At 44.1% G+C, this 24,334-nt stretch overlaps 1 protein-coding gene across 3 annotated transcripts in view; it reads right to left on the bottom strand.

The window, feature by feature from the left end:
• mtmr12 (myotubularin related protein 12) overlaps positions 1 to 18,829 on the bottom strand; it is a 100,029-nt gene extending 81,200 nt beyond the window's left edge. For 2 of the 3 annotated variants that reach the window (XM_038790707.1, XM_038790708.1), the window contains exon 1: positions 18,679 to 18,829. In XM_038790707.1, coding sequence (XP_038646635.1) covers positions 18,679 to 18,747 — 69 coding nt within the window. In that variant the 5' untranslated portion in view covers positions 18,748 to 18,829. The remainder of the gene's footprint in view (positions 1 to 18,678) is intronic. The other variant, XM_038790710.1, reaches the window with a different exon arrangement.
• Between the last annotated feature and the right edge of the window lie 5,505 nt (positions 18,830 to 24,334).

The following is a 24,334-nucleotide window of genomic DNA, read 5'->3' as shown; positions in this document are numbered from 1 at the left end:
TGTTATAACCTGCCTGGATCCTATTGGCTGGGGCAATTGGCTATTGTAGGGTCCAATCAACTTCATAGAATAACAGATGAACTCGGGTAAATTTAAAGGCACTGCACCTGGTAGGGGCACTGCTCAAAAAAAACAAAGAACGGAAACTTATCAACATCAAATCACAACGTGAAAAGAGGGGTCGATAAAACAATCCAAACCCTGCAGTGCCCATAAGGCCTCGAGAATGCCGTGACACCACAGACTCCCTTTCCAGGGACCCCCCAGCCGCAAATAAAGCCACGGAAGAGGAACAGGCAGTCCGGCTGGTTGACCCCCTCGGTCAGCCGCTGCCTGGACCTGTTAATGGTAAATTTTGCCAGGCCCAGGAGCAGGTTCAAGAGGACGTCTAGTCACCCCATGATCCTTGGGGAATATGAGCTGCCCCAATGAGGGGAGGGGGGAAACAGGGCAATCATTAGCAGTATAGCTGTATAAATAGAGCTGGCCAGTGTGGTATCAGCTAGAGAGGGAACTGCTGGTGCTTTGTACATATTGTTGCAAATAAAGTTACTTTCTGTTTGCCTCTATAAACTCATGCTGGTTTCTTCATGGCCCTCACTGTGACTGCCTGCGGCACTTTTGAGGATCTGGAGAAGGCAACGGAGGCTTTGTCCTCAATTCGGGCAGCCATGGACAACATGGATAGACAGATAGGAGGTACAAGAGGCAACAATATAGGTGGAGGTGGCGCTCTCTAACCATAGTGATTGGAGGCAGAGATGGCATTGTTGGTTGGAGTGGCGCAGAGTGTTAAAGGCCAAGGCTGATGATCTGGAGAACCGCTTCAGACGCCAAAGCTTCTCGTTAGGCTGCTGGAGAGCCTGGAGGGCTCAGGTTCCATGGACTATATGTTCAAGATGTTTGGAAAGTTGGCAGGGTAGAGGGTCGTTCCGACACCTCACGAGTTGACCCAGGCCCATGGGTCGCCACAGGGCCTCATATTCAGGCTTAATCAATACCTGGATAAGGAGCAGGTTCTGAAGTGGGCAAAGGACCATCAAGACTGCAGATGGGAGGACCAGGTCATCAGATTATACCAAGATGTTGGGGCCAAGACAGTGAGAAAGTGTACAGAGTTTAATAAGGCCACGCTGTACAAGAGCAGCATGAGGTTTGGTGTAGTGTATCCGGCTCGTGTTCGGGTGACTTTCAAGGGCAGACAATTACTTTGGTGCATCAGAGGATGAGAATTAGTTTGTCAAGAAGCACAGACGGGGTGAACTAAAGTGCATAAGGAGGGTGGAGTTTGTTATTTGTTCATTGTGAAGTTCATCTGTATTTGTATTTTTGCGGGATTTTTGTAATGTGGGGTGGACTTGGGGTTGTTTCTTGGCTTGTTGGTGGGTGTTTTTCGGGGGGGGGGGGGGATTGGGTGTTGATTTTCTTCTATTGTTCCGTATTAAAGATTGGTATGGGCGGGGGAGTTGATCGTTGATATACTGTTTAGTTGACATTGATTTCTACCCTGTGCAGGGGTTACCCTGCTAGCAGTATAACTAGTTAATGTTGTGGAGAGGGGGAGATGTCTCAACCTTGTTAATACTGGGGTGGCAACAAAAAAAAAAGGTAATGAACTTAGGATTTTTGATTCTGCTCCGAGGACAGGGAAGGGGTGCTTTGTTTTGCACGGTTAAAAAGGTCCCAGGTGTTTGGCACCTGGAAAGTTTGAGGGCAGATGCGTTTTTTTAAAAATAGGAGACTCATTTGAGAATCAAGAGTAAAACAAGATTGCAGAAGGGATCGGTGGGGCAGGTATATCACTCAGGATCTGATGGTAGGGCACGGGGGGGGGGGGGGGGGGGGGGGGGGGGGGCACTGTTTTGATTAATAAGAGGGTGGCTTTTTCTGGGGTTAATATATTAACAGACCCAGGTGGGAGCCAATTGTAAATGGATTTTGAGTTGTCGTCAACGGGTAAGGCAGTGAGCCAGCTGTGACACTTGAAGGGGACTTTTTAATGAGTATGGGGAGAAAATGAAAAAATGAAAAACGCTTATTGTCACAAGTAGGCTTCAATGAGGTTACTGTGAAAAGGCCCTAGGCGCCACATTCCGGTGCCTGTCCAGGGAGGCTGGTGCGGGAATCGAACCGTGCTGCTGGCCTGCTTTCAAAGCCAGCGATTTAGCTCAGTGAGCTAAACCAGCCCCTACTAGCCGAGTTCCCGACGGCGTGGTTCTAACCATGTTTTGCCTGTCGGGAACGGTCAGTGGCAGCTGCTGACTCAGTCCGCGGCCGCCCTGGTGGGGGGGGGGGGGGGGGGGGGGGGGGGGGCAGGGACCCTCACAGATGGCCAGGCAAGTGATCGGGGGGGGGGGGGGGGGGGAGGACCTACATTCATGGTGCCGCTCTGCGCGCTGAGTCCGTTATGTAGCACGGGGCAGCAGCTGCAGGCCACCGCTGTGCGCATGCGCGGTCTCCGGACCAGAAATGCAGGGCCCCCTATCCACAGTTGTCTGTTGGTTCACCACCTCAGATGGCAGGCTGCTTCCTGGGAGATGGTGCGAGTTAGGGACTCGGGTGATGGGTTGGCTTCTCTCCTAGAGAAGGCCAATGAGGTTCTGGAGGCCTTCTATTTGGGCTGTAGGAGTCAGAGCATCCAGAGGAGTGTTCATCAATGAAGCAATTTTTGGATGGGTTGACCTTCCTGGAGGTGGAGCAAGAGAGAAGGCAGGTGTCGGATAAGGACAGAGGAGATCATGAGCTGTATTTGGCTAATGCAGATGGGCAAAGCACCAGATTCAGATAGGTTCCGTATTCAATTTCATGAACAGTTTGCTGGTTAGTTGTTCCCATTTCTGCTGGGTACGTTTGATGATTCCATGTCCCACGGGGTGTTGCCGGCCATGCCGACACAGGCGTCGATTTCCTTGATCCCGAAGGACAAGGATCCTATGGAATGTGGGTTGCATCGGCCTATTTTGTTGTTAAAATGCGGTTGCGTTTGGAGCCCTGCTTACCTGGAGTGCTTTCGGACTGGGTTGGCAGTTATCACCCTCCGTTGGGATCGAGCAAAAGGTGATTGTTTTGGTGGATGCGGAGAAGACTTTAGATAGGGTTGAGTGGGGGTACCTCGGAGATCCTGGGGCGGTTTAGCTTTGGGCCAAAATTTATTTAATGGATTAGGCTTTTGTGTAGGGCCCCCACTGCAAGTACATACCAATACCCTGAGGTGGGGTTTATTTCCAACTGAACAGAGTTTCAAGGCAGGAGTGTCGGTGTCTCGGCTTTTGTTTACCTTAGCAATCGAGCCACTGGCCATTGCATTGAGGTTGTCTAACAGGTGGAGGAGGATAGAGCAGAGCGGGCGGGAAGGAAGAGAACATAGGGTGTCCTAATAAGACATAGGAGCAGAATTAGGCCACTTGGCCCATCGAGTCTGCCCTGCCATTCAATCATGGCTGATATTTTCTCATCCCCATTCTCCTGCCTTCTCCCCATAACCCCTTTTTAATCAAGAACCTATCTATCTGCAGACAATTTGTTACTATATACCACGTGCCCACTCTCCAATGAGGGGGAGATAATGCAATTGCTCAGGAAGTTTCGTTCCTTTTTGGTATACAAGCTGAATATGGGCAAGAGTGAATAATTTCCTGTGAACCCTCCCGGGAAGGGAAGAGCTGATGATCTAGGGAAGCTGCCATCACTGGACCACGCTCCAACTTTTCTGGTCTGGTGGATGGGGTGTGGGCCGATTTGAAACAGTGGGATAACCTCTCTCTGACCTTAGCAGGAAGGGAACAGATGGTGAAGATGAATATTTTCCCGACATTTTTGTTTTGTTTCAGTGTCTCCCAGTCTTTCCACCCAAGGCTTTCTTTTGCAGGGTTAATAAATCGATATCTGCTTTTGTTTGGGCTTGTAAGACTCAGGTTTGTAGGAGGTTTTTGCAAAGCGATCTTTTATTAAAGTTCTGTTTTTCTGTGGGGGGGTGAGGGCAGCTGTACTTTTGGTATAGGAAGTGGTTGAGGTTTGTTTTATATGTTCGGTGACACAGTGCCATCAGATATTTTTCTTTAATAAAAGTGTAGATAAATAAAAGTTGTTTTCCCTCAAATTCCTTACTACTCAAATAAAGAAAAAAAAAGTGTTTTCCCTTAAAATAATGTAGTAATTATTTGGGTCTTTATTCAGTGGAATTTAGAAGAATGCAAAGGGATCCAATTGAAACATTAAAAATTCTGACAGGGCTGGATGTCTAGATCAACGGGTCACCATTTCAGGATATGGGGTCGGCCATTTAGGACTGAGAAGAGGAGAATTTTCTTCATTCTGAGGGCGGCCGGTGAACCTGTGGAATTGTCTACCACAGAAGGCCGTGAAGGCCAAGTCACTGAATATATTTATGAACCGTAACAAGTCTTACAGTACCAGGTTTAAAGCCCAATAGGTTGGTTTTGAATCACTAGCTCTCAGAGCACAGCTTCTTCATCAGGCGAGTTGTAAAACTTATTACTGTGCCCACCCCAATCCAATGCCGGCTTCTCCACATTATATTTATGAAGGAATTGGATTGCTTTCTAGACTCTAAAAAGGTGTCCAGGGGTTTGGGGAACATGCTAGAGTATGTTTCTATGTTAATAGTCTGAATGGACAGGACTTCCCTGATGCAAATTACTTGGTAACTGCATCATTTTTTACATACCGGTCAAGACATTTTCTGGGGGATTACATTAGCCAGTGAAGCATTTTGGTAAGAAATAAGTTTCGTTTATTTAATTTTTAATATAACATATACGGACAAAAATACTGAAAACCCTTTTACCAATATGTTCATGCTAGCTTCAAGAGAGTACCAAAACTAAACAAGAGCAAGCAACAGTGCCAAATTATATCATCATTGCTGCAATCAGTTTGGTGATGTGGGAGAAATGGGACCTCTGCCAGTTATTTACTTCTCTTTTCAGAGTAACAAAAACTGGAAATGTTGACAATGAAAAGTGGGCAAAGGAGGAAGTGAAAACAACCAAGACAACCCAAGGTTTTTTAAAAATGCAATCAGTCACGCATGTAAGAAAATGTGACAATTAATCTCATAGGGAAAACACTATAGCCAATTCACGGAAGGGTGTCTGTGCTTCTCATGAAAGAGTGTCATGGGATCTTCAATAGAACTAGAGGACAAAGTTACGATGAATGGCAAATGAACCAAAAGGCAATGAAGGGTTTAAAGAAAAACGGAACACGTAGTTTAGGATTTGGAATGCACGCCTCAGAGTACGGTGGAGACAAATTTAATTGTTCCTTTAAAAGGCTAACTGATCCCTTACTTTATGTGATGGACCTGATACCTGGGAGCCCACCACCTAAGAGGGTCCCCTCCAAGTCACTCAACAGCCTGACTTGGAAATATATCACCGTTCCTTCTCTGTCGCTGGGTCAAAATCCTGGAATTCCCTTCCTAACCGCACAGTGGGTGTACTTACACCTCAGGGACTTCAGCTGTTCAAGAAGGCAACTAGGAATGGGTAATAAATGCTGGCCTAACCAGCGATGCCCACATCTCACAAATGAATACAAAAAGATAGACAAAAATATTAGGGTTATTTAAAAAATATTTACTTGTACTCAATGGCCTTTTTGCATCCCTATTCATGTTCCAATGGAGATAATAGTAAAATAAATTTTAATTAAAATCTACAAGCAGGTCAGGTGGAAAATAGCAAGTACTCATCACTTATTGTTCATATCACAAGTTGCATTACTTCAACACAATTTAACAACACAGGAAGAGAATGTCAAAAGTCGCCACTTATACACAGTTTTCTACTCAAGCTGGCCAAATTATTAATTTTTCCCTCCTAACTCAATCAGCAACTTTTAAGATACGTTTAAATGCTTTTATGTGTAGTGCTTTCCATTAGCAGGTTCTGCAAAATAACTGGAAGAAATTTTACCAAATGTTAGTGATGAACAAAACAAATTTTCATCATGATAATGCTTCCTATTGTTACCACTTAAGGGTTCTACATGTAGTATCGGCTATGGTGCAACAATGTAACTCATAGCACTGATCCAATCTAAGATTTGAGTTTAATGCACTTAGCACAAATATTAGAGATCAGTAACTTGACATTCTCAGCAGAGTGTGGGGCATCATGTTTCAACAGGAAAACTCTCAAAATGATCAGGAATATGCACAACTCATTTTAAATTGATGCTTGTGAATAACAAAAACAAACATTCACTTACATTCTTCCATAACAAAATTCCGAAAACAGCTCAGAAAGACATTAAAAGTGGGGGCAAAGTTAAGATGCTTCAGCAAAAAGAAAATATTCCAAAAGATCAAGCATAGCTTTTAATTTTTTTTAAAATTGACACGCTGATTAAATGCTCACCCACCAATTTCCACCAACATTTATTAAAGCAATTTAAAGAATTATTCAAAACGGAGGCACATATACATAGAACATAGAGAAATACAGCACAGAACAGGCCCGTAGGCCCACGATGTTGTGCCGAACTTTTATCCTAGGTTAATCATAGTGTCCAAAATTCGATGATAATTTAAGGGCAATTTATCATCGCCAATCTACCCAACCTGCACATCTTTGGACTGTGGGAGGAAACCCACGCACACACGGGGAGGATGTGCAGACTCCACACAGACAGTGACCCAAGCCGGAATCGAACCTGGAACCCTGGAGCTGTGAAGCAATTGTGCTAACCACCATGCTACCCTGCTGCCCTCAAGAACAAATTAATCTACACTCCATTATTCTACCATAATCCATGTACCTATCCAATAGCCGCTTGAAGGTCCCTAATGTTTCCGACTCAATTACTTCCACAGGCAGTGCATTCCATGCCCCCACTACTCTCTGGGTAAAGAACCTACCTCTGACATCCCCCCTATATCTTCCACCATTCACCTTAAATTTATGTCCCCTTGTAATGGTTTGTTCCACCCGGGGATAAGTCTCTGACTGTCTACTCTATCTATTCCCCTGATCATCTTATAAACCTCTATCAAGTCGCCCCTCATCCTTCTCCGTTCTAATGAGAAAAGGCCTAGCACCCTCAACCTTTCCTCACAAGACCTACTCTCCATTCCAGGCAATATCCTGGTAAATCTCCTTTGCACCTTTTCCAAAGCTTTCACATCCTTCCTAAAATGAGGTGACCAGAACTGCACAGAGTACGCCAAATGTGGCCTTACCAAGGTTTTGTACAGCTGCAACATCACCTCACGGCTCTTAAACTCAATCCCTCTGCTAATGAACGCTAGCACACCATAGGCCTTCTTCACAGCTCTATCCACTCGGGTGGCAACTTTCAAAGATCTATGAACATAGACCCCCAAGATCTCTCTGCTCCTCTACATTGCCAAGAACCCAACCATTAACCCTGTATTCCGCATTCATATTTGTCCTTCCAAAATGGACAACCTCACACTTGTCAGGGTTAAACTCCATCTGTCACTTCTCAGCCCAACTCTGCATCTTACCTATGTCTCTTTGCAGACGACAACAGCCCTCCTCACTATCCACAACTCCACCAATCTTCGTATCATCTGCAAATTTACTGACCCACCCTTCAACTCCCTCATCCAAGTCATTAATGAAAATCACAAACAGCAGAGGACCCAGAACTGATCCTTGCGGTGCACCACTGGTAACTGGACTCCAGGCTGAATATTTGCCATCCACCACCACTCTCTGACTTCTATTGGTTAGCCAGTTCAATATCCAACTGGCCAAATTTCCCACGATCCCATGCCTCCTTACTTTCTGCATAAGCCTATCATGGGCAACCTTATCAAATGCCTTACTATAATCCATGTACACTACATCCACTGCTTTACCTTCATCCACATGCTTGGTCACCTCCTCAAAAGAAGTCAATAAGACTTGTAAAGCAAGACCTACCCCTCACAAATCCGTGCTGACTATCCCTAATCAAGCAGTTTCTTTCCAGATACTCAGAAATCCTATCCCTCAGTACCCTTTCCATTACTTTGCCTATCACCGATGTAAGACTAACTGGCCTGTAATTCCCAGGATTATCCCTATTCCCTTTTTTGAACAGGGGCACGACATTCACCACTCTCAAATCCCCTGGTATCACCCCTGTTGACAGTGAGGGTGAAAAGATCATTGTCAACGGCTCTGCAATTTCATTTCTTGCTTCCCATAGAATCCTTGGATATATCCCGTCAGGCCCGGGGGACTTGTCTATCCTCAAGTTTTTCAAAACGCCCAACACATCTTCCTTCCTAACAAGTATCTCCTTGAGCTTACCAGTCTGTTTCACACTGTCCTCTCCAACAATATGGCCCCTCTCGTTTGTAAATACTGAATAAAAGTACTCGTTCAAGACCGCTCCTATGCTATACATATATAGCAAAAGCATCTGGAGGCAGTTGTCCTCTTTTTACCTCGCATTCCAGAAAAATGCCCAGCTCCAGAATTAGAGGTTGAACAGTTCAATACACTTAAAATTGAAATAAAAAATTTAAGTGTTGATTTTCTGGGTGCAGACTGCGCAGTCGACCTCTGGAAAAAAAAAAACATTCCTTTTGTTCACTGCTGATGCACAGCCTTCAGCTGCCATCCTTCTCTTTGTAAAATTCCTTTCCCAAGTCCGGCATCTCAAATCCTCAAAACTCACTTCCTCATTCAAGTTTTTACTCATCGCTCCAACCATCTTGCTTTATCCCACATCTTTATTTCCTGCTTTTCTTCACCTCATGTGCACCCCCTGCCGCCCCCTTCACCCCAAATGTTCTTGGCTATTTTCTACATTAAAAACAAATTCTTGATATGAAGTCACAGCACAGTTCTCTTAAAAGCCATCAATAAACCCAGTCATGTTCTGAGTTTTGTAACAATTTACCACAAAGTTTTTTTTAAATAACTTCAAATAATAGGTTTCAACATCTAATGTAATCATAAAGGTTTTTTTAAAACAGTCCTGAAACTGATAGCTATGAATATTTTGAGTTAGCTTTGAAGTCACCTCTCTTAAAAATAAATTCCATTGCTGTGGAAAAATGTTGATCCTTTTTTGCTTGCAAATCGAGGGGCATAAACTAGAATGGAACACAAACTGGTAGAAAGGCTTTTGAAAACGAATGCTGCAAGCATTAATGTCTTGACACACAGTTGGCACCTATTAAAAGCATGCATTATAATTAGAAATCGTGCAAGGTATTTTGTTTAGGTCATTGTGTAATGTTAGTGTCACTGGACTCGTAATCTAGAGGTCCAGGCTAATGCTCTGGGACAAGGCTTCATATCCCACCATGGTAGCTGGTGGAATTTAAACTCAATTATTAAAATAAGAATTTGAAAGCTTATCTCAGAAATGATGACAATCAAGTTATTGTCATAGTCATGAAACTCCATCTGGTTCATGAATGTCCTTTCGGGAAGGAAATATGTACCTGCTCTGGCGTGCACGTGACTCCACATCAACAGTAACGTGGTTCATTCTTATCTTCCCTCTGAAATGGTCTAGCAAGCACCTCAGTTCAAAAGGTATGGACAGCAAATGTTGGCCTCGCCAGCGATGCCCAGATCTCACGAAAAGGATTTTTAAAAAGACAGCCTATTGTGGAAGCAGTGGGTTCCTGCAGTGCAAGATGGTACACACTGCTGCCGCTGTGTATCAGTGGTAGAGGGATTGAATGATTGGGGAAGGTGCATCAATCAAGCAGATTGTTATTTTCCTGGATGGTGTTGAGTTTTTCTATTGCTTTATGTGGTAACCCTCAGGATGCAGAGAGTGGGGGATTCAGCTGTTGAATCTCAAGGGATGATGATTACTTTCTCTCTTGTTGGAGATGGTTATTACCGGATATTGTTCAGGACAATATGGACTAGTAAACCAGAGACATGCTCTGGGGTGCCAGGTTCAAATCCCTCCACTGCAGATGGTGAAATTTGAATTAAATAAAAATCTAGAATTAAAAGTCTAATGACAACCATGAAACTATTGTCGATTGTCGCAAAAACCAACCTGGTTTACTAATGTCCTTTAGGGAAGGAAATCTGCCATCCTGACCTGGCCTACATGTGACTCCAGACCCACAGCAATGTGGTCGATTCTTAACTGCCCCCTCAAGGGCAATTAGGGATGGGCAATAAATGCTGGCACAGCCTGCGATGACCACATCCCATGAACAAATTTTTTAAAACATTGCAAGAGTTCCTCAGGTTAGTGCCCTAGGCCCTTCTATCTTCAGCTGCTTCATCAATGGCCTCCCTTCCATCATAATGTGGAGATGCTGGCGCTGGACTGGGGTGGGCACAGCAAGAGGTCTTACAACACCAGGTTAAAGTCCAACAGGTTTGTTTCAAATCACTAGCTTCCGGAGCACTGTTCCTTCCTCAGGTGAATGAAGAGGTATGTTCCAGAAACATATATGTGGACAAACATGCAAGACAATGCTTTGAATGTGAGCATTTGCAGGTAATTAAGTATTTACAGATCTAGAGATTTGAAACAAACCTGTTGGACTTTAACCTGGTGTTGCAAGACTTCTTACTGCTTCCATCATAAGGGCAGAAGTGCAGATGAACGTACAATGTTCAGCACAATTTGCGACTCCTCATATAATGAAGCAGTCCATGTCCAAATGCAGCAACACCTGGACAATATCGAGGCTTGAGCTCACAAGTGACAAGTTTCATTTGTGCCACACAAGTGTCATCTCCTACAAGAGAGGATTAAACCACTACCCCTTAACACTCCATGGCTTTACCATCACTGAATCCCCCACAATCAACATCCTAGAGTTACCATTGATCAGAAACAGAACTGGACCAGCCATATTAATATGGCTGGTTTAGCTCACAAGGCTAAACCGCTGGCTTTTAAAGCAGACCAAGCAGGCCAGCAGCACGGTTCGATTCCTGTACCAGCCTCCCCGGACAGGCGCCGAAATGTGGCGACTAGGGGCTTTTCACAGTAACTTCATTGAAGCCGACTCGTGACAATAAGCGATTTTCATTTCATTTTTTCACCAGGGCAGGTCAAAAGGTGAGGAATCCTTCGGCGAGTAACTCACCTCCTGACCCCCCCCACCCCCAAGGCCTGTCCATCATCTACAAGGCACGTCAGGAGTGTGATGGAATACTCTCCACTTGCCTGGATGAGTGCAGCTCCAACAACACTCAAGAAGCTCAACACCATTCAGGACAAAGCAGCCCGCTGGATTGCTCCCCCTTCCACAAACATTGGCAGTCGTGTGTACCATCTACAAGATGCCCTACAGTAACTCACCAAAGTTCCTTAGACAGCACCTTCCAAACCCATGACCACTACCATCTAGAACAGTGTTCTTCAAACTCAGGGGCGCAACCCGCGGGTGGGTGTTGGGGAGGGTCGCGGAGCCGTCCTTCGCAGCGCTCCAGATCGCACGAATCAGCCGCAGCAGCCGGCTTTTAATAACGCTGGCTGCAAGCAGCCTTCAAAATGGCCACGATCGTATTAAAAAAAACGGCCGCAATGATCAGGCCGCACCCAATCATCGGTGTGCATGCGTAAAACTATATAGTTTTGTGCATGCGCACCAATGATCGGGCGCGCATGTGCAATGTGGCCGTTTTTTTTTTAATACGATCACGGCCATTTTGAAGGCCGCTTGCAGCCAGCGTTATTAAAAGCCGGCTGCTGCAAAGACACAAGATTTTTTTTTTTTTTAAACCTAATCTATCTAATCTTACTGCCTAAAGGGAGGCAGAGGGCAGGTCACAGACCCCGAACGTAGACATCACGTGCTTTGGGCGCGATTGCGATTCCTCCATTTTGTTAGCAGCAAACAAGCAACAGGCCAGTAAAATTTAAAATGCATCATTTTGTTTAAGGAAGAGAGAATCAGAGACACAATTAGGCCAGGATGTCAACTAAACCTGCTGAAGAGTGGCTCAGGAGAATCCACAGCAGGACAAAGCAGTGTTGGTGTGAGCTGCAGGGCCTCTGGTGAACAGCCCATTAAGAAGAAACTGAAATCAGGCACAAAGCAGTAGAAAGACGATTTTTTAAGGTTTTGGATTTATTAATTGTGCCACCGCAAATCAGGATGCAAGGCCCAGGTGCGTTATATGCAGGGAAGTGCTGGCAAGTGAAAGTTTAAAACCCTCAAAACTTCAACGGCATTTGAAGACTAAGCATTGTAAGTTCAAGGACAAATCTCTTGATTTTTTTCAAAGGATGCAGCGAGAACTTAAATCGTCGGCTGGAGTCCTCAACAGAAATGTTACATTGAACGACAAAGTACAATTAGCCTCTTACATGATAGCTTACCGTGTAGCCTAAGAGAAAATGCCCCACACTATAGCAGAGAGATTAATTCTCCCTGAAGCACTGGATATAGTTTGTACGGTCATAGATGAGAGGTTCATTGAAAAAGTTAAATGCATCCCACTTAGTGATAGCACAGTGACTCGCCAAATTTCTGATATTGCTGAGAATTTAGAAGCCCAGCTTATTTCTCAGTTAAAACCAGCGCAGGCATTCTCCATACAACTGGATGAAAGTACAGACATTTCACATTGTGCAACCTTGCTAGTATACGTTAGGTATGTTTGGCACAGGGCAGCACGGTGGCCTAGTGGTTAGCACAACCGCCTCACGGCGCTGAGGTCCCAGGTTCGATCCCGGCTCTGGGTCACTGTCCGTGTGGAGTTTGCACATTCTCCCAGTGTCTGCGTGGGTTTCGCCCCCACAACCCAAAAATGTGCAGAGTAGGTGGATTGGACACGCTAAATTGCCCCTTAATTGGAAAAAATAATTGGGTAATCTAAATTTTTTTTAAAAAGGTATGTTTGGCACAATAAATTTGTTGAAGATTTGCTGTGCTACCTGACATTACCAACCCACACGACTGGCGCAGAAATTTTTGAAGTTTTGAATAGCTTTGTGGTTGGAAAGTGCGGCTCGACTGGGGTAATTGCAGAGGAATCACAAGAGATGGAGCAGCCAACATGACTGGGAAAAACAGTTATAGTAAGGATTGAGGCAGCTGGTCAGGACATTGTTTGGAATCATTGTTTTATTCACCGTGAGGCACTGGCATCGAAAGGAATTCCATCCAATCGTGAAGTGGTGTTGAAAGGAATAGTGAAAGTTGTGAATTTTATTAAACGCAGCCCACTCAATACCAGACTTTTTGGCACTGTGTTCCGATGGGGGCTGAGCACACACATTTATTGTTCCACACAGAAGTGCGTTGGCTGTCAAAGGGTCGGGTGCTACTCAGAGTTTACGAACTGAGGGAATGAAATCCACGCTTTCCTTCGAGAAATTGTCCCTTCGGCTGATTCGTTTGCTGTTGAAACTTGGATGCTAGCAATGTCTTACCTTGCAGACATATTTTCATTCTAAATGAACTGAACCTCAAATTGCAAGGGAAGGATAATGATTGCTTTTGGCACTCTGAAGAAATCGAAGCTTTCCAAAAGATATTATAAGTTTGGCAATTGCGATTGCGAAGACAGCATTAGTAAGGAAACTGTAAATGGATTGGCAAGCCTTATTGAGTTGCATCTGGCTGCCCTGATCGACAATTTTGGTCGCTACTTTCCAGAGGAGAAGTTTAAGATTCTGAGAGAGAGGAGGTGGGTGAAAAATCCCTTTGAGTTTGAGACCCCAGAATCAGTTCTTAACTTGCAGCTGACTCCAAAAGAAGAAATTGAGCTTATGCGTCTCAGCTGTGACAGCATATTAAAAACACAGCACAAGTCAATGAGACTGTCAGAATTCTGGAGTAGCATCTCTGAGGAGTATCCGGAGCAGAGTAAAACAAACATTTTGTTGCTCTTACCCTTCACAACGACCTACATGCGCGAGGTTGGATTTTCCGACCTCACAAAGATGAAGACGGCAAAGGAACTGGCTGAATCCATCACCCGATATGCGCATAGCCCTCTCTTTCTGTGAACCTGATTGGAGTGAGATCGTGAGGACCAAGCAGGCTCACCTCACATATTAATGGTAAGAGAAAATGGTGGATTGCAAAGGTCGGCCGGCGTGGGTCGCAAGGGTCGGCCGGCATGGGTCCCCAAGGTTGGCCGGGTTGGTAAAAATGGGTCCCCGGAAAAAAAAAAGTTTGAAGAACACTGATCTAGAAGAACAAGAGCAGCGGATACCTGGGAACCCCACCACCTGGAGGTTCCCCTTTGGAAATATATCGCTGTTCCTTCACTGTCACCAGGGCAACATCCTGGAACTCCCTCCCTAACAGCACAATGGGTGTACTTACACCTCAAGACAGCAGCGGTTCAAGACGACAACTCACCACCATCTTCTGAAGGGCAACTAGGGATGGGTAATATATGCTGGTCTAACCAATGATACCCACATCTCATAAATGAGTTACAAAAAACATTCATGGGCCAGCATTTATTGCCCATCCCTAATTGTCCTTGAACAGAGTTTCTTTCTAGATCATTTCAGGGGGCATTCAAGAGTCAACCACATTGCTGGTTAGGCCAGTTCGGGTCAGAATGGCAGATTTCCCTTCCCAGAGTTTTTATGACAATCAACATAGGTTTCATGGTTATCATTAAACTTTTGATTCCATATTTTTATTGAATTTATCTATCATGGTGGGATTTGAATCCGGGTCCCCAGATCACTGATCTCTGGATTACTAGCCCAGTGAAAATACCACTACGCCACCACCTCCCCACGCACTGCTTCAGCACGTTGCTACAATAAATCTCTACAACGACATTCACAATCGACAAAATTAGCATTGTTGCAAATCAAAACAACTCCACGTTAATTTCAAATTCAAAGTAAAGTTATAGTTAAACATTAAAGTCCAAACTTGACGCATGAAAATGCCTGCACTTGAGAGGATAGCTTCAGTTCACACCCAAAACTCAATAAAAGTTGAATTTACATTACAGATACAGAAACATAACATATAGGAGCAGGACTAGGCCATTCGAGCCTGCTCTGCCATTTAATATGATCATGGCTGATCCTCCATCCCAATGCCATTGTAAGGGTCCTTCCTGTTGATTCCCTTATTTCCCCATTATTTTTTCAGTTATCATTTTTGATCCATGAATACTTAATGCATCTTTAAGTCGAGCAACAGATAGAATTAGGAATTCAAGAAGTTGCAAAAAGTATTTCGTGCCATTGTTCGAACAGGAGAACTTTGTGGCACCCGTGAGATGGGGTGGATTTGATGAACTGGTTGGTGACCAATGAATTGGCTAAAAAGCCTTATTCTGCCCAGTAACCAGTGGTGATTGGGTCATACACGAGTGGAATTCTTTTCAAAGACCCAAGGAACACAGAGTTTGAGTCCTGGCGACTGAGGGACAAGGACCTGCTCTTTCTTTCTCCAGAAAAGCTATCTTACTGTACCAAGACCTGAAGAAATCTATATTTATATATTAGATAATAGTTAACCAGTTGTTTTTGCTGCATATTTCATTCTAGTTATTAATAAAAAGTAATTGTGTTTAAAACTTACAAACCTGGTGACTGCAATTATTGGGCAACCAAGGACCAAAGATTTGGGGTATTTTTCTAAGAATAGGGGCAGCACAGTGGCGCAGTGGGTTAGCCCTGCTGCGTCACGGCACCGAGGTCCCAGGTTCGATCCCGGCTCTGGGTCACTGTCCGTGTGGAGTTTGCACACTCTCCCCGTGTTTGCGTGGGTTTTGCCCCCACAACCCAAAGATGTGCAGGCTAGGTGGATTGGCCATGCTAAATTGCCCCTTAATTGGAAATAAATAACTGGGTACTTCAAATGTATTTATTTTTTTAAATTTTCTAAGAATTATTTGTTAATTCAAATTGTATTGCGATTCCAGGTCAAAGGGGGCTGGAGTTGATGTGCACTAGCCCAGGGTGTTGGAATTCCGTTGAACGTACAGTGCAGAAGGAAGCCATTTGGCCCATTGAGTCTGCACCGACCCACTTAAGCCCCCACTTCCTCCCTATCCCCGTAACCCAATAACCGCTCCTATCCTTTTTTAGCATGCCCAATCCACCTAACCTGCACATCTTTGGACTGTGGGAGAAAACCGGAGCACCCAGAGGAAACACCCACGCAAACACGGCAAGATCGTGCAGACACCACACAGACAGTCCCAGCAGGGAATTGAACCTGGCACTGTGAAGCCACAATGCTAGCCACTAGTGCTACTGTGCTGCCCACTTTCGCCCCAGACCCCTTAAAAACCGCAAAAAAGTTCTCTCTTTCTTGAATACATTTAGTGACTTGGCCTCCATAGCCTTCAGTGGTAGAAAATTTCACTCTCTTTGAATGAAGAAAGTTTTTCTCATCTCAAGTCTTAAATGGTATTACTCCATATCTCGTGACTGTGTCCCTTGGTTCTCGGTGCCTCAACCAGGGAAAACATTGTCCCTGCATCTAGCCTGTAGGCAGAAGGTACAGAAGCCTGAAAACCTGCACATCCAGACATAGGATCAGCTTCTTCCCCACAGCTACAGGACTCCTCAATGACTCTCCCTTGGACTGATCTGTTCTCTGCAAGAACACTATTCACAATGCCCTATGCTGCTCTTGCTCATGTATTTGCCTTGTTTAGCCCCTTGTTCTGTACTGTAACCAATCACGGTTTGTTGATGTACCATTTGTCAATGTTCTCTGCTGAATATTCTTTTTGTCTACTATGTACGTTTCCTTGGCCGCAGAAAAATACTTTTCACTGTACTTCAGTATATGTGACAATAAATTAAATCCAGCCCGGTTAGAATTTTATGCATTACAATCAGATCTCCTCTTTCTAAACTCTATTGAACACAAGCCCAGTAGAACCAATCTCTCCTCAAGGGTTATCCCACCAACCCTGCTATTAGCCTAGTAATTATAACTACTGTGCAAGTGTAAACACACCTTTATATGTGAAATTACTGAACATACCACAAAGATATACGTTCCAACCTCTATAAAACTCTTATCTGCTGTCTTATTTTACAACAATTAGATACATTTAAATTTGTCTTTGTCTTTTGAAGGGCCTGTAGGATTGCAGCCATGCTCAATCTAGCCTAATATTTCAGTGTAGCACTGACTGCATGTTGGAGGTCCTGTTTTTTGGTCGAGACATTGAATGAAGGCCTTATCGGTCACCTCAGTTGATGTCAAACAGCACTGTTTGAAGAGGAGCTCGCCTGCTATCTCAATTAACATTTATCCCCAAACAACAATATTTTAAAACATTGCAATTTGTGGGACCTTGTTCGGTGTAAAATGACAATCGTCAGTACACTTCAAAAAGTATTTCATTGGTTGGGACACCTCAAAGTCTTGAAACACTTTAAATACAATAATTATTGCAGAAGCAACTACAGCTTCATTAGGGTAAACAAATCACAACTGTTAACTGTGCATACTTGCGAGGCCCTTCAATATAACACTGAAGGTATCATTCATGATGTGTGACAGTGGTTGGATCTTGCCTTAATATTAGTTCTTTCAGGGTAGAGACGGTGTTTTTCATGGATTTGAGCTGAAGCATATATATCCCAGATAAAATCAAAGATTTGGTCAATTAATCACAACTTCCAGCCTTCACAGCACTCAATTGAAAATATTACAAAAAGAAATAAAAGTAGGGATCTTGAGCTTTACAGTGCACTATGATTTTAAATAAAGCCACAATCTCCCCACAAGCAAGTAATGTTGGCAAAGATAACTGACAAACTTGCTCCCGTCAACAGCAAAATTCCCCACTGATAACAGCTAATGTTGAACAAATGTTGCCATTCATAAACAATTTATTGAACCCAGGAGCTAATTTCACACTGTAACCGAGACAAGTGGGGGCACGCATCCAGTGCATTCCACATAATGTATTCCAAAATGGGAGACTTCTTCCTATATCCCTATTACTCTAAACGGTACAAATGATTAGTTTATTAAATCTTAAACACTGTTTTAAAACGACAAAAATATTTTGACAGAATAAGATAGGTACAAATGGCTTTCAAAATAAAGACACGAATCCTATTCAACAAGCTTTTTTAAGGGTGTTCGTTGCATTGTACTAGGAAATAAATGCAGATTTTAAAGAAGATTTAGAGAGTACAATATTAATTGCATTGCATAACAGGTGCTTGCCTCACTAAAATGCAATTGTAATCTGCAAGCTCTACTTTGTTTCGCGCTGCATGCCATACCACGAAGAAGATGACCCACTACAAAAGCCCCTTGGGGACCTCTTCTTCTCCTCCCCCCCCCCCCCCCCCCCCCAAACCCAACCCACCCCCACGCTCCCATCCGGTGACATCAAGGAGTCTCCAACTTCCCTGCAGTATAATAACCTTGATCAGAGGAGAATATGAAATGCCTGATCATGGATGGGATAACTCAGTCGCACACTCCATGCTTGAGTGCCACCATGTCCGAATGACTGCCTGTTACTACACCACGCTGGGATACTTGTTTCACCCCTGGCCTCATTTACAGGGGGGGGACAGAGGAACATCGAGCTCCCAGAGAGGGAGAGAACACCGCGAAGCTGAAAGCTTATCATGCCAACCTTCAAGCACAGTTTGAACTGTTGCTACAGAAATAAACAATCGCCGCGCCCAGTCCGCAGGTCCCCTTCAATCCTTCAGCAGCAGCGTCAGATTGCAGCCGCAAGATTCTCCTCTTGGCTTTTAAATTATTTCTGTTTTAAAAGGATTAGGACCCACCTCTGGTGAAACGTAGGACACAAAAGAGGGCTTCGCTGTTTTTCCGCCGCCCGACCCTAAACTGAGCATTTTGTGTGGTTTTTTTTCCGGGTTACTTTGTTGCTGTTTACTCAGGTGCTGCTACTGCCACTAATTCAACTTGTTTCAGCCGGGGCCCGCCCCTCGCCTTCCATTGGCTTAGAGCCCTCCATTTCCCAACGTCACTCAGCCCTCCGGCAGCTGATTGGTTATCGGCTATGTCAATCATTTCCCCCCCCCTTTCCCGCCTCTCTGGGTTACTGACCGTCTGTCTGCCTCCCCCTTCTCCCCTCCCCATCGCTCTCTGCTCTCCATTTAAGGACTTATAAAACAGCGGCCCCTCTATTTATTGGTTGCTTGAAATGCCAATCGCTATTGGCTACTTATATTAGCTGCTCCTTTCTCGAGCGACAGAAAAAGAAGCGAAGCGGCTTGGAAACTTTTTGCTTTAAACTTCCTTGCTGTGTTCATAAGATTGCAGCTTCGGTCGAGAGTTAAACTTTTAGACGGTAATCTTGTCAGGGGCCGGGACCGATTGGTAGCCGCGGTGTGAATGTGCCCAGGGGGGGCACCGGGAGGAAGAAGCTCCGGGTCGGTGGCGTATCTGAAAGGCATTTCACAATGAATGAAAGAAACAGCGCCTTTCGCCACCTGGTGCAGTGCAGGGGCACATTCCACAGCTCGGGAGGGGTGAGCCCTAGGCAGGGATTTAAATACCACCAGACGAGGTTTACGTTGGAAGAGTCCGGAGACCACAAATCAATGTTGGATAAGCCTGTGCAATCTTGAATGTGAGGGAAGATTTGCATTTCGTACACAGTTCCTCTCATGACCAGGGCATCCATCCCTAAGGTGTCTCACAACCAATTAGATACTTTTCAAATATTGCAGCAGTTTTAATCATAGAATCCCTACAGTGCAGAAGGAGGCCATTCGGCCAAAGAGTCTGTACGGACCCTCCGAAAGAACACCCTACCCAGACCCATGCCCCTCTCCATCCTCTTCACCTAACCTTTGTGCACTCGAGGACAATTTAGCATAACAAGTCCACCTAACCTGCACATCTTTGAACTGTGGGAGGAAACCAGAGCAACCGAGGAAACCCATGCCCGCACAGGGAGAGCGTGCACAGGTAGGTCACCCAAGGTCAGAATCGAACACAGGTCCCTGGTGCTGTGAGGCAGCAGTGCTAACCACTGTGCCACTGTCTAATAGGAGAAACAAAGCCGCTAATTTACATACAGCAAGCTCCCACAAACAGCAATGTGATAATGACCAGATGGCTGGGTGATGTTAAAGGGAAAAGTTTCAGCCAGAAGAGTATGTATATGGATGTGGTAAATACTCTTACACCCACACCCTCTTCCCCATGACGTAACTGGCTATCATTTGATCAAAGCTTATGACTGGGCTAAAACACAAACATCGGAAGGAAAATTAGTTGAAGGTTGTTAATGAAGTTAAGATCGAGGGAAAGAAATCAGTAGTTGGACTGCATATAAACCATGCTAAAACCTTGATTCGGATGTTCTGCCTTAATTCCGTTACTTCACGTCAAAATAATGCCCCAGAATTTGTGGTGGAAATAACCAAAATAAATGTCTGCACTCATGTTTTATACTCCTGGTATCCATATCGTCCCTGTTAATTGCTGAAATCTGGAAGCTGTTGTCAGTGATAATGTTGCCTCACATGGTTTGTCGTTGGAGTATTTGCAGATGGATCCATTCAATCACTGATTTGTTGTGAATATCAATGACATTCATAATATTCTCACTTAAAAAAAGAAATTGAAACATTAAATCTTGTTCAATTGCATAATGGTTGCAGTGCAGAAAGAGGTCATTTGGCTCATTGCTCTTTGAAAGAACAATCCATCTCGTGCCACTCCCCTGCTTTTGCCAGTTACCTTAAATCTGGAGCCTCTGATTCATGATCCTTCCCCAATGAAACAGTTTCTCCCTGTCTACTCTGTCCAGGCCCTTCATGCTTTTCAATACCTCTTCAAAAAAAAAAATCCTCTCAACCTTCCCTTCAAGGAAAACAGTCCCATTTTCCTCAGTCTATCTACATAAGCGAGGTTCCTCATCCCCGGAGTCATTTTTTGAATCTTTTGCACTCTCTCCAATGCCATCACAATCAGGAGTAGTTGAGTTTTTAAAAGTGTATTAAGTCACAATTATTGAATAACCTCTCTGGCCTGAAAACTTGATTTTAACAAGGGGACAGTTTATTCCCTCAGAAGAGGGGCAGCAGGGTAGCATGGTGGTTAGCATAAATGCTTCACAGCTCCAGGGTCCCAGGTTCGATTCCCGGCTGGGTCACTGTCTGTGTGGAGTCTGCACGTCCTCCCCCTGTGTGCGTGGGTTTCCTCCGGGTGCTCCGGTTTCCTCCCACAGTCCAAAGATGTGCGGGTTAGGTGGATTGGCCATGCTAAATTGCCCATAGTGTCCTAATGAAAGTAAGGTTAAGGGGGGTGTTGTTGGGTTACGGGTATAGGGTGGATATGTGGGTTTGAGTAGGGTGATCATGGCTCGGCACAACATTGAGGGCCGAAGGGCCTGTTCTGTGCTGTACTGTTCTATGTTCTAAGAACATTTAAATAGTGTCGTTTTTTTTATTTTGAAAAATGTTCAAAGTTTTCTGATATTTGTTTCTCCCTTATCCCATGTGTGTGCGTAGATAGTCATTTGGAGTACAGAATTTGCTGAAAATAGACACGTTGTTGAAGCCTTTCATCTTGCACTCACCAGGAAAATTTGCAAGAAAATCAAATTGTAATGGGAACACCAATTTATGCTGCATAAAAAGAGAGTGCTGATTGGTTGGCAAACAGACTCTTATTGGTAGAGGCAGTGCCATGGGGAATGCACCAGCTAACTGATATCTGACAGTTAACTTCCAAAATTTGTTTTTTATGAAATGATCCCTAGCTTCCTACCCCTTGCATTTTTCCAATTTATAGATGATATATGTGATATATTTGAAATCCCAGGCGCATGTAAGAATTTCCTTGCACGCCCTAATGGGTTCAATCCTGCATTCAAATTAATTCCTCTTCCTTGACATGCTAGTTAAGAAATATGCCAGTAGGTTGTTTTCTACTGTCTAGCAGAGCAAATCATCACTGGTCAATATTTGCACTGGGAGGCCTACAGTTCCACACACTATAAGACTGACTTTATTGGCAACTTTGTAAATAGTGTCTGAGCCATTTCCTCATCACGCAAGCTTGATGCTGGAATAGCATGCTTCAAATATATTCTGCAATCAAAGCATTACTTGCTGTATGTTGCACAGACTCATAAATAGGCATAAGGCCACTTTTGCCACTATCAGGTTGCTGCTGTTAAGCCAAATATATGGTCTGCCTATCACACAACTGAGTAATGTGGTATATGATTTTCATTGCGTATCTGATGCCAGATATGGAGGTCATCTATCTGAAAAACTGGCGGTTCGTATAAAACAGCATGTCCCTTCAGCTGTTCACAACAGGCAAAGTACAAACCATACCCAGCCAGCCCGTGCTTCCAAATTTCAAAACACAAAGTCCAACATTATATGTGATTCTGCAATTGGACAACACTTGCTAAATAATGCTGAGTGTGCTAAGAATTACGCTGACAACCAATTTAAGATTATCAGTCAGGCTCACATTGTGATCCACTTACATGTACTAGAAGCTACACAAATTAATACACAGTGCCCTGTTCTTTACAGACAGAAGGAACACGTACACGGACTGTGCATTCTTCAACAACACATAATAGGTTACAGCCATTCCCTGGATCATTCCCCAGGGCAATGCCTTGACCAATTAGAGTCAATCTGTCTGGTTTGAATTAAACAAGGTTTGCTTAATATTTATTTTACTTTCTGTAAATTATTTAATTGTGATGTGTATTCCTTGCTTTTTACTTCCTGCTTTGCCGGCTGAGAACTGTTCAGTCAAATTGGATCATCAACCAGCCTGTTGCCTACTCCATTGCTGGATACCACGGATCCCTGTAGAAAGCGCCAAATTGAAACTGACAACTGGCAGTGGAAAAGTGGAAGTCTACACTCGAAGCCCCATTAATCTTTGTGGGCAGCTCTGTTTGAGGTCAGCAGTGAGTGTTGCTCGTTTGCCACTGACTGCAAAATCCAGGCCAATGTTCCTGACAGTTGTAGTATAAAGACGAAGTACTGTACTAGTACAGAGCCATCTGGAGGTCAGGGTTTGGAACTACAAACTATCAAATTATTATCCAGGATCAAATTTTGCTTTTGAAACTATGACATTTAGCAGGCAGGTTTGGAGGTGGGCGTCCTGGCATTTCCCACCACCAGCCAATGAGGGGCTGGTTTAGCACAGTGGGCTAAATAGCTGGCTTGTAATGCAGAACAATGCAGCAGTGCGGGTTCAATTCCCGTACCAGCCTGCCCGAACAGGCGCCAGAATGTGGCGACTAGGGGCTTTTCACAGTAACTTCATTGAAGCCTACTTGTGACAATAAGAGATTATTATATTATTATTATGTGCCTGTCTGCCAGCATGTTCCATCTCTGATCTATTTTCAGGGTAGTGGTTTTTGGAGGTGACAGCTATCTACCTGCCAGTGGCGGGTGGCCAATTAGGCCAACAGAGGGCATCCTTCACATACCATCTGGATTCCCCTACATGTTAGATAGCTCCCATCCCCTCACAATGTGGCTGGAGCCAATAGATGAAATGCTGGCTACCTCCTAGCAACACATGTCAAATACATTGCCCTCATCTACATACCTGGTTAGGTCATTGAAAAATTCAAACAAGTTGGTCAGACATGACTTTTCCTTAACAAAACTATATTCTTGATTAATCCCTGCCTCTCCAAATGCAGATTAATTCTGTCCCTCAGAATTGCTTCAAATAGTTTCCCCACCACTGAGGTTAGGCTAACTGGCCGGTAGTTTCCTGGTATATCCCTTCCTCCCTTCTTGAATAATGATACCACATTGGCTATCCTCCAGTCCTCTGGCATCTCTCCTGTGGCCAGAGAGGAATTGAAAATTATTGCCAGTGACCCTGCTATTTCCTTCCTTGCCTCAATCAACAGCCAAGGATAAATTTAATCTGACCCTGGATATTTGTCTACTTTTAAGCTTGCCAAAGTACACAGAACTTCCTCTCTGTCTATGTTACTTTATTTAATTTTATTACAGTCCTTCTCCTTACTTTCTATCCCCACATTGTCCCTCTCACTATGAACACCGACACAGAGTATTCACTTAGAACCCTGTCTATGTCCTCCGGTTCCACACACAATTTACCACTATGGTTCTTAATGGGCCCTACTCTTTCCCTAACTATCCTTTTACCCTGAATGTACTTGTAAAACAATTCCGGGTTTTCCTTTATTTTACCTGACAGTATCCTTTCATGTCCACTTTTTGCTTTCCTAATTTTTAAGTTCTCTCTTGCATATTTTATAATCCTCCAAGGCTTCTACTGTTTTGAGCCCCCAAGATGCTGCCATAAGCCTTCCTTTTTCTCCTGATCTAATGCTGTATATCCTTCGATATCCAGAGTCCCTTGGATTTGTTAGTCCCACCCTTTTTCTTGATTGGAGCATTTTGCCCCTTTACACTCCCTATTTCCTTCTTGAAAGCGTCC

This window comes from Scyliorhinus canicula, chromosome 3 (assembly GCF_902713615.1).
Source record: "Scyliorhinus canicula chromosome 3, sScyCan1.1, whole genome shotgun sequence".
NCBI classification, from domain to species: Eukaryota; Metazoa; Chordata; class Chondrichthyes; order Carcharhiniformes; family Scyliorhinidae; genus Scyliorhinus; species Scyliorhinus canicula.
Note: the sequence above shows the minus strand (reverse complement) of the source record. Positions and strands in the feature narration are given on the sequence as shown.